Source organism: Erinaceus europaeus, chromosome 1 (assembly GCF_950295315.1).
Source record: "Erinaceus europaeus chromosome 1, mEriEur2.1, whole genome shotgun sequence".
NCBI classification, from domain to species: Eukaryota; Metazoa; Chordata; class Mammalia; order Eulipotyphla; family Erinaceidae; genus Erinaceus; species Erinaceus europaeus.
In genome coordinates, this window is record NC_080162.1 from 124,570,410 (window position 1) to 124,582,166 (window position 11,757).

Here is an 11,757-nt window from a genome sequence, read left to right on the forward strand (position 1 = left end):
TCTCAGGTGGTTCACTTTCTAACAAAGTCCCAAAACCTATATATACACCAGTTTCTGTGAGAGAGAGCATATACCTGAAAGCAGAAGTACACTAGAGCTTGCAGTGAGTACCTCCCTAACACTTCCTCTCCACTATTCCAAGCTTTGGGTCCATGATTGCTCAACAATTTGTTTGGCTTCGTATGTTAACTCTCTTTTCAGTCACCAGGTTCCAGATGCCATCAGGATGCTGGCCAGGCTTCCCTGGATTGAAGACCCCACCAATGTGTCCTGGAGCTCAGCTTCCCCAGAGACACACCCTACTAGGGAAAGAGAGATGCAGACTGGGAGTATGGACCAACCAGTCAACCCCCATGTTCAGTGGGGAAGCAATTACAGAAGCCAGACCTTCTACCTTCTGCAACCCACAATGACCCTGCGTCCATGCTCCCAGAGGGATGGAGAATGGGAAAGCTATCAAGGGAGGGTGTGGGATATGGAGATTGGGTGGTGGGAATTGTGTGGAGTTGTACCCCTCCTACCCTATGGTTTTGTTAATTAATCCTTTCTTAAATAAAATAAAAAAAAATAAAACAAAATAAGACCTGCCCATAGGTAATGTCTCCTTTCTTTTTATTACATTCCTTTTGCCACGCCACAAATGTTTCTCAATTCTTTTCCCTCATATTCACATTCTACTCTAAGATACTGCCTGTGATCAGATAACCTACTTTGTGATTTTCAATAAATGCTCTTACCTTCAAAATATTATGTCATCTTCTCAAAAGCCTGGATAAGTAAGTGGAATACCAACCTAATGAATAGGAAATACTGAATGAATTATTATTACTGAGCTAAATTGAAAGATATTTTAATGAGAAAATGACACTGCATTCGGATAGTATGTGATAAAACCAGAAAAGTTCAGAAATTTTCCCTGGAGATAGGAATTGGAATGGTCACAGCTTTGGCTTGGATATTGCTTTGTATGACAAGATCCAGGTGTTAAAAATTGACCAGCTGCCAACACCTAAAACATGTGAAGATGCTCCTGACTCTTCTAGAAATATCATGAAAGACACCATATCTAAAAAGATACGACTTTGGGTCCCCATGGTTAAAAATAGCAGCTGATTTTGTTTTTTGTTTGTTTGTTTTTAGAAGGACAAGCTTCTTCAAAGTTCTATGATGTGCCCCACCTGTTTCATCTCATTTATTTATGTCATTTCCAGGGCCCCTGTAGAACCTGCATTTGTGACCTTTTTCAAACCCACAGAAAAGTTAGTCATGGGTGAAATCATGGACAGATGGTTTAAGGTGAACATATGTTGTTGATCCGTTTCTCTTATTTCATTAACGATTTTGTCAGCATTTTAAACAGTCTAATCATATGTCACACACTATAACTAGAATAGCAGCTTATAAGGGGATAATTTAGAGTTTTGCACTGTTCACTTTTAAATTGCAAATGATAAGTCCTCTGAGATTTGAGCTTGGGTTCGAAGTAGAATTTTACCAGCTCTGTAAACGAGAGTCCTATGCACATTTCAAACTCTGTGCCTGACTTCATCCTAGGTGTCTGTGTCATTCTATATTGTCATGAACAGGCTACAAGTTCTGTACGTAGAGGTTTTAGGTTGAATAATTTATTTTTTATTATGTATTTTTTATTTACTATTGGATATAGAGAGAAATTGAGATAGGAGAAGGAGGTAGAAAGGGAAAGAGACAAAGAGATACATGCAGCCCTGCTTCACTACTCCTGAAACTTCCCCCCCTACAGGTGGGGACCAGGGGTCTGAACCTGGATTCTTGTGCACTGTTATGTGTGCACTTCACCAAGTGCACCCTGCCTGGCCACTGGTTGAAGAATTTCTACGTTAGTCATGATTGAAGTCATGGACAGATGGTTTTCAAGTATAACTAATAATCAAGATGGGTGACAAATCAAAGAACTGACGATATTGAATTCAAGGACAGATTATATATTGATATTTTTAATAGAAGGTTTTACAATTTTCCCCCTGGAGGGCAAGAAAGCAAGGACAGGTTAGTCTACCTATCACTACACAACTGTCCAGTATTCACTGGGAGAGACACAGTGGTTGAGACCTCTAACAGAGAGGTGACAGAGCAAATATAGAGACAGCATTTAATCTGAGACATAGATGATCACACCCATGCATCTATGTAATTCAAACTTTTAGGATGCAAGTAGCCTGGTGAGTTATGGGGCCTATAACATATCAAGTATGAAATTTTCAAAATTTCCACAGAGGAGCTTAGCAATGGGAGAGTCCAATCTACAGTTTAGCACTTCTATCTTGTCTTGAGTCAGAACAAATTCAGTATAACTGGGAGGAAAAAGATGGATTCAAAATAGGCAGTGGTAGTCACAGAGAAATAACAAATGCCTAGCATAAAGGAAGTTACTTTTTCTTCTTGACAAACTCACAGACAAAGTACATGGTCAGATGGCACTCTGTGTCATTCCATCTGCCCGAGCTGAGCATTTCCACACAGTCTTCATGACTGTAGGGGTCACTGGGCTCCCCTTCTTTCCAGTTGCTGTAGTTCTGCAGTGGGGTGTTATCTGTGAATACATATTGCCCCTCCCTCTCAAGATCATTCACCCCAATGAACACCCGGAAGAAACCACTCTTGGCAACATAGTCAGCGATAAGTGTGTTGACAACTTCATCCTTTGGCATGGCTAGCATTCCACCTCGGATCCGGCAGTGAGTCAGGGATTCCCTGTAGTTCTTCTCCTCCTGAACAATGTAGTAGAATTTCTCATCAGTTTCCCTAATTCCAGCTATGACTTTGCAGGGAGGAAAAAAAAAAAGTCTGATCATTTATCTTAAAAAGAATAAAACAATTACATAATGTTGTAGGCTAAAATCATTCATTTAGCATCAAACCATTATACTGTGAGGTTGTATTTTGAGGTAGACACTGGTCTGATAATTCTTCTACTTTTTTTTTTTGTTATAAAGTGAGAAGAAATTCCTACCACTTGTCCTATCTATTCTCTCTCCTTACTTCCTTACACTACTAAAATACAGAAAGCTGTTTTGACACACTTGTTACTCTAGTCATCTGAGCTATTTTTTCCCCATCCTTTCTTGTGCTGTCTGTCATCCTTCTGTCTCTTGACCCTGCCCTTTTTTCTTCCATGCCCGTCTATGCCTTTCGTGCCTAGGAAGATGTATAGCCCTTCTACCTGGAAAATGTCTACTCATCTCTGGGATCTCCCAGGAAATGTTTTCTTCCATAAGAGCCTTTCCAATACCCATGCACAGACATCAAAGTTCTATATCTTCATCTTATGGTTCTGATATCCCAACCATTTCCTTCTTCATAGGTATCAACACATTCTAGTCTAATAGATACACCAAGACATTGCTTGTCTTTCCTACCAGACTGTGAATATCTTGAGTGCAATCACCACACTCTTGTTAACTTTTTTTTTTTTTTATTACTCTGCTTTCAAGCTTTTAGCTCAGATTGATTCTTGTTCTCCCTTTTGATTTTTAAGGTATGGCTTTCAAAATTTTCCCATTTTTTTATTCCCTTGGAAAATAACATTTTTTTATCAGAGGCAATGCAGATATATATGAATCTATACCATGGATCCAAATTGTATCAGATTCTGAATAGATAGGTTTTAAAAATTGTTTTAACTTTTATAGTAGACATTTGCCCATTCTGAAGGTATTTCCCATGAGGAGTATTTAAGTTTCAGTGTAGGACTAAACTAAATCTACAGAGAAAAGAAGCAAAGTAAAAGAACTCATCCATCTTTCCTGAAAAGGATTTCTTTGCTTTTTAATTAGAGCGAGCGAGAGAGAGAGAGTCAAAATATCAATCTGGCACATGTGGTGTGGGACTCAAACTTAGGACTATATGACTGCAGGTCCTACACTCTATCACATCATTACCATTTCAGTCCAATACTCACCATTCTTAACAAACTTCATAGACGACTTGAGGCGAGCAACACTAATATCCAATTGTCCAACTACCTTCCGGTATCTACCACAGTCACATACAGTACCTTTCAAATGACAAAAAGTGTAAATTCATGTCGAAACGCATGCAGTTCACTTGAAAAGAGCAATGGCTTTCTTCTCAACATTTACTAGCTTTTCAGTATAACTATGTCTTTTTCTGAATGGCTACACTCTGAATTTTTATGTAAAACAAGGTTTGCAATTTATGTTATCTTTAGGAATTAGGAAAAATATGTTGGAAAATATTTTTAATTAAAAGCTAAAGTTAAAACAGCTCCTAATCAGAGTTATCAAAAGAAGAGCAAATCTAACAAACCATTAGATAATTCACACTTCTGTTGACAACACATCATATTTCTCCAGTCTCAGAATAAAACCTCTATACCCAACTTAAAACTTAATTCTAGTCATTGTACTCTTTTCTTACTACATTGTTTATTGTCACATATAACTCTTGCAAGACATGAGATATCTCTAGGATAAAATCAAATGTTAATTCTGGTTATCCATTTGGAGTATAGCATGAATTTGAGGACTATGTTTAACTGTGATTAGATCCAATTTACATTTATCTTCTTTCTCTCTTTCTTTCTTTCTTTGCTCCTTCCTTCCTTCCTTCCTCCCTTCCTTTCTTTTTTTGGTCTCCAGGGTCATTGATGGGTCTCAGTACCTGCACTATAAATTCACTGTTCCTGTGGCCATATTTTCAGACAAGACAGAGAGAAACTGAGAGGGGAGGGGAAGATAAAGAGACACCTGTAGACCTGCTTCACCACTTGTGAAGTGGAAATCTCCTGCAGGTGGGGAGCCAGAGGCTCAGTATGCCACTGTCCAGCCTCCTTGACCTACTGCATTTACAGTTTTGAGTTAATTGTTCTATTTATAGATTAACTGTAACATTAATTTCTGGCATTAATTCTTCTTTACTCAGCTTTTCAAGCTCCTACTAATACTACAACATGAAAGCATTGCTATGAAAATGATTCATTTTTTTCTATTTAGTTTCCTGTAAATGCTTCCATTTGCATTCTTCTTTGGTAGTTGAAAAATAGAAAGCGGGTCTACAAATCAATGTTGAAAAAAAATCAGCAGCTTTACTAATCCATATGTACTGGGCTTCAAGTGTTACCTATAAAGTATTTTAAATAGTTCTGAGAATTAACCTTCAGTAGTTCTGTGAGTAGAAACAAGTGAAGCTGCCTATGACTAATCTACTATTTTTCCCTGCAGAGAGCACTGGAAATAAAATTATTTTCAATTACTCAGGGATATTTCCCTGGCCATTGAAGTTATGTTCTATAACCAAGTGGCTCTTTCTGATTCTGGCCAACTTGCTCCTAGCAAACTTCTGACTAGTATTTCAGTGAGATGCTGGTGGTATTCAAGGATGCTGATATTGTCATATTGCTGAAGTTCTTTCTTGATTTAACAAAGGGCTACTTTCTGATGTGCTGGGTTTCTTTACTCCCAGCATGCATGAGTAGGGTGGATTATACCATCATCTTCACCCCAGGGGCTTGAAAAGTTACTACTAGTTGGGAAAAGAAGAAAAATTTCCTTACTTCCAGCCTCACTAACTTGGGAAAACTATGGTTGACCTTGTTGCAAAGATTATTTTTCCCTCATGAAATATATTTATTTTGACATGAAAACATTTAAAGTGATGCAGGAAATTAAAGCAAAAAAGCATAATAATAAGCATATCATACCTGCTTTGCCTTTTCCTCCAGGTGCTCCAGGCAGTCCCTTTTCCCCTTTGTCACCTGGATAAAAACCATAGTCATACAATGAAGAGTGCATTAAAATGGTGCATTATTTCAGTCAGATAATATCTTATACATCTAAACTTAGGGAAAACAGTTTTTGACATTTCTCCCCAACCCCAGAGCCATTTACTTTGGCACAAAAACCAAATGTACCATTTGGCAATACACCAAATCCAGTCCAAGTTCTGCTTTGTAGAGAAAACAATTTTTTGTTGTTGAGAACTTTATTTATTTATTTATTTATTTATATTTATAAAAAGGAAACATGGCAAAACCATAGGATAAGAGGGGTACAACTTCACACTATTCCCACCACCAGATCTCCATATCCCCTCCCTTCCCCTGATAGCTTTCCTATTCTTTATCCCTCTGGGAGCATGGACCCAAGGTCATTGTGGGATGCAAAAGGTGGAAGGTCTGGCTTCTGTAATTGTTTTACTGCTGAACACGGGCATTGACAGGTCAATCCATGCTCCCAGCCTATCTCTCTCTTTCCCTAGTGGGGAAGGGCTCTGGGGAAGCAGAGCTCCAGAACACATTGGTGGGGTTGTCTGTCCAAGGAAGTCTTGTCTCATCCTGCTAACATCTGTAACCTGGTGGCTGAAAACAGAGTTAACATACAAAGCCAAACAAATTATTGACCAATCATGAAACAAAGGGCTGGAATAGTGCAGATGAAGTTTTTGGGGGGTCCTCCATTTGGTAGATAGCTTGTAGGCATATTTTACTTATATTTCAAAGGCCCTGTAGCTATACTAGTGTTGTTTTTTTGTTTGTTTGTTTTTTTGCCTGAGCCTGAAATTTGATATGCAGGTGGATCCAAGTTATTGTCTGGGGAGATGATGTCATGGCTGAGAAAGAGAAAACAATTTTAAAACTTTAATTACAGTATCTCAGATATCTTGTGATTTATATAATTTTATTTTGAGTTGGATGTATAGATATAATTAATCAAACAACACACATTGTCTTATTTGAATTTAAAATTCTAATAGGGTATGTAGTCAACACTTAAATTTTTCGTCACCAATCCTATTAACATGTTTTTTTATTTTTAGTCATGTGAAGAAAGCTAAAACAAATATGGGCATTTTTAATTTTAACATCTGCATTATGTATACTTGGATCAATTGATTATACATTATAGAGTCTGCATAGCTATTTTGTATACTTGGATAAATTGATTATACATTATAGAGTCTGTGTATATCCTTAAGTTCTTCCATGTGACTTTGATTTTGAATTTTCAAAAAACTGTATTTTGTTCGTTCACATTAATTCAATAATACTACTCACTTAGTCTATGCAAAACAGAGAGACTTAATAATTTGAGAACATAAAGAGTGACAATATCAAACTTCTAACCTGAAGGAATTTACAATTTTTAGAAAGGATGTGAGACGTGCAGATATCTTTAATATGTTAGAATATCATACGAAAATTATCAACTGATAATTCTCCTTTATAGTTTTTGTTAGCAACCATTTTCTTAGAGACATTCACAATGTAATTTTCAGTGAATCAATGTTATAAAAGCAAATAGAAAAAATAAGGTTATTTTTTTCAACTTCAAAATATGTTCTTGAAGTGCACATCAGACAAATAATTGAAAGCAAATGTTTTTTGATTTGTAAGAGAAAGCACTTAGCTGAGGTTCTCAGAATCAAAAATCTAAGAAAAACTTGAAGTAAGTAAAATAGATTTTATGCTTCAATGGAAATCTGGAGAAATGGAAAAGAAAGAACTCAGGAGGGATGAAAACAGAATAAAGGTCACCCAGACTTTCAAAGTGTGAAAAGTTTACCATTGGTAGTAGCTTCTTATGACCAGGTATTTGAATGTATGACACAAGGGAATGAAGAAAAAGAAAATGAAATCAATGTAGACTTTCTCCCTATTTCAATCTTTCACCAAGAAATATGGGGGAGAAAAAATGTATGTGTGTGTGTGTGTGGGGGGTCCAATCTTAACACTCATAGGGTAGTCCTTATTGCTCAACTGCTGGGGTTCAGTGCTGGCACTAAAAATCTACTTCTGGTGTGGCTACCTTTTTTTTTTTTGTCCTTTTATTGGGTAGGACAGAGAGATGAGGGAGAGATGGAGAGGGAGAGAGAAAGACACCTTAGACTTACTTCACTACCTGTGAAGTGACCCTCCTGCAGGTGAGGAGAGGGGCATGGCTTGAACCTGGATCCTTGTGCTTTGTAATATGTGTACTTAACCCAGTGTACCACCGCCCAACCCCTGCCATTGGCTATTCTTATAGTCACTCTCTATGGACTGTCTTACAGTGAAAGCCCTCTACTTAGTGTCTGATGGACATTTAGAAGGTCATGTCTGCCAGGATCCCAGATATTATCTGAGCCTTTCTAAATTGATTCATGTAGATACCATACTTTACAGTGATGCCGGCATTCATGAGTTCTCCAAACAGATGGGAGTGGTAATCTCTGAAGCACAGGATGTCATTTAAGTATGCAAACAGAAGCCTGAGACCTTAATCATACATAAAATGATGCAATGGATAAGTCTATGGTAATATAATGTGAAAAAGTATTTTATGAGATTTATTGAACAAAGACAATGGCTTCTGAGAGAGACCTGTATGAGATAGTGATTGTGCTGTAAGAAGGCTCTCTTGAGGAGATACCCTTGAAGCTTAGTTAAAAAATACTGTTGGGCTCAGGCAAAAATTAGTAAAGTCATAACCCCCTTGGAATATACCTAAAATAGACCTACTACCTTTTTCCAAAATGGAAACCCCAAATCTCATCTGCTATAATCTTACCTTTAGGTTCCTGATTATTAAGCAATTTGTTCTTCTCTATATATCTTAATGCTTTTTCAGACATCAAGTTGCAGATGCTACCATGACACCAACCTGACTTCTCTGGGCAGACAACCTCGCCAACGTATCCTAGAGCCCCATCTCTCCAGAGCCCCGCCCCAGTAGGGAAAGATAGACACAAGCTGAGAGTATAGATTGACCTGCAAATGCCCATGTTCAGTGTAGAAGCAATTAAAGAAGCCAGACCTTCCACCTTTTGCATCCCATAATGACCCTTGGCCCATGCTCCTAGAGAGATAAAGAATAGGAAAGCTTTCAAGGGAGAGGATGGGATACAGAACTCTGGTGGTGGGAATTGTGTGGAATTGTACCGATTTTATCCTATGGTCTTGTTGGTATTTTTTATTTTATAAATAAATTTAAAAAATACTCTTCAAGGGGCCAGGTGGTGGCACACCAGGTTAAGCTCACACACACTACAGTGTGCAAGGACCTGGATTAAGTCCCCTGGTCCCCACCTGCAGGAGGAAATGTTCAAGAGTGGTGAAGTAGAGCTGCAGAACTCTCTCTTTTTCCCTCTCTATCTCCCCCCTCTCAATTTCTCTGTCTCTATCCAATAATAAATTAGTTTAAATAATAAATGATAAAAAATAAAAATACTCTGGGGCCTGGTGGTAGTGCACCGGGTTAAGCGCACATTATGCGAAGCACAGTGATCCACACAAAGATGCCAGTTCAATCTCCGGGCTCCCCACCTGCAGGGGAGTCACTTTTCAAGTAGTGAAGTAGGTCTGCAAGTGTCTATCTTTCTCTCTCCCCCTCTATCTTCCCCTTCTCTGTCAATTTCTCTGTCCTATCTGACAGCAACAACAACAATAACAATAACAATAACAGTAACAGTAACAACAACGATGGAAAAGGGATGGCCACCAGGAGCAGTGGATTCCTAGTGCAGGCACCAAGACCCAGTGATGATTCTGGAGGCAATAAATAAATAAATAAATAAATATACTCTTCAGCAGATACAGATAAGAACAAGGTTGTGAAAAATGCACAATAAAGGCACAGTTGGGTACAAAGCATCTAAATACTGAATATTAATTCTCACATCATAGGGGAAAACAAAGAAAAATATCAAGTAGAATGAATAAAATCATTTGATTCCTAGTGCAGAACAGAGGTTATTATGAGGTACTGAGACAGAAGAAGTGGTTTGCAAGAACGTCTGTGGTTCAATGAATTTTCTTGGTGAGTGCTTTGTTGGGGGAGAGTCAGGTGTAACAAAAAACTTAGAAGAGGTAGGAAATTGTATTTTTGGAATATTTATACTTTTGTAAACAAGATATTTGCCTCAAAAACAAAAATAGTGAGAGAAAGAGGGGAAGGAGGAAGAAAGTGTGGGAGAAAGGGAAAGAGAGAGAGAGAGGGAAAGATCCAACACTCTAGTAAGAAGAATTATCTGCTTAAACCTAAGTTGTGTTCTGCAAATTCCTCACTTTTCTCACATGTAAATTGGAAAATAAAAGAATGAGCTTTGAGGATATATTAATGGGAAAAAGGGAAATAAGTATTTGTTCAGTTATAACTGTTTGCTAGATTCTGTTCCAGATACTATAGTAATATTTATAGTTACATCAAATCCAACAAGTCAACTTCATTCTACACCTGAAAATATCTAAGATCCCATAGACAAATAGTTTATTCAAGGTATCTAACCATTCTTCAATAGTGTTGGTTTGAAAGCAGTAATTTCTGACTTTGTAAGCCAAGATACTTCTCAGCCAACCAATGTTATAATGAAGAAAAGCTAAGCATTCAAGAAATGTAATCAAAAGTTAAAAAGAATATCTTTTCCATCACCAAAAGCACTATGCACTTAAAAGATTGTATGAATATATTTTAATATGTACATAAAATATTATAGCTTCCTTATATGTGAATCCTTTTTAATTCAACATGGGCTAAGAGTAGGTTCTAGTTCTGCTATGAACCTGGTTCTGTACTAAGTCCAACAGTGGACATAAAAAGGTGGCGTACTTATTTTGAGAAAAATTATGGGTTTCTAAGGGAAAGTATTAGCTACAGAAGATCAAGAAGATGGGATCCAGTATGTCAAATACAGAGTAAAGAAAATACCTCACAGATATTCAGTGAAAGTAAAAACAGTTATGGGACATACCACAAACAAACAAAAATTGCATAGAAACAGCATACTTTATTTACATTTTAGTAATGTTGGCAACTATTTTATTTTATATTAGTAATTTAATATTTATTTACAAGTTTGTAAGATAACAGGGTTATAATTCCATACAGTTCCCACCACCAGAGTTCTGTGTCCTATCCCTCCATTGGAAACTTATCTACTGTTTACCCCTTCTGGGTATATGAGCCAAAATTCTTTTTGGGGAACCAAAGGTGGGAGGTCTGGCTTCTATAACTGATTCTCTGTTGGACATGGATGTTGGCAGGTTGATCCATACTCCTAGACTGTTTCTATCTTTCCCCAGTGGGGAAGGGCTCTGGAGAGGTGAGGTTCCAGGAAGCAGTAACTGTTTCTTTAATAGACAAAGAACTTTAGCTTCTGAAAAGATAAAAGGACTACCAGCTACTACTGAGATTTCAAAATCCCAGTTTTAATCCCCTGTACTATGATAAGCCAGCACTGAGCCATGCTATGTTTATAAAAGTAATAATCAAATAATATATGAAGGCAGTGTAGCAGAGTGAAAGTTCATGGGCAGGTTAATCCATTTTTTTTCTTTTTTAAACAATTCTTTTTTATAGATTACTGGATAGAGACAAGGAGAAATCAAGAGGGAAATAGAACAGGAAAAAGAGAGACAACTGCAGCCCAGCTTCCACACTCCTAAGTTTTCCCCTTGCAGGTGGGGAACAGGAGTTTGAACACAAGTCCTTGAGCATTGTAATGTGTATACTTAAGCAGCTGCACCATTGTCTGGTCTCAGTTCATTTTTTAAAGCCTTCTTATATTCAGTTTTAAATTGAAAAGGATATCCAGATCTGGAGGTCCAGTGGCTCAATCAGTTAGCACACAGTACTTATACAGGATATCCAGATCATAAAATCATCAAGAACCAATCTGATAATGCTATTTTTATATTGAGATTCATTCTTTGCATGACTCCCAGAGAATGTCCCTTCAGTATTAGTTTCTGATAAAGGAGAGATTACCAGTACCCATGTAACC

The 11,757-nt window shown here is 37.5% G+C and overlaps 1 protein-coding gene across 1 annotated transcript; it reads right to left on the minus strand.

The window, feature by feature from the left end:
* Positions 1 to 992: 992 nt before the first annotated feature.
* COLEC10 (collectin subfamily member 10) lies at positions 993 to 7,243 on the minus strand. Its single transcript, XM_060202072.1, has 4 exons — positions 7,195 to 7,243; positions 5,702 to 5,755; positions 3,941 to 4,036; positions 993 to 2,800 (listed from the first exon to the last, which is right to left on the minus strand). Exons 1-4 carry the CDS (start codon positions 7,241 to 7,243, stop codon positions 2,409 to 2,411), a joined length of 591 nt encoding a protein of 196 aa, XP_060058055.1. The 3' UTR covers positions 993 to 2,408.
* Between the last annotated feature and the right edge of the window lie 4,514 nt (positions 7,244 to 11,757).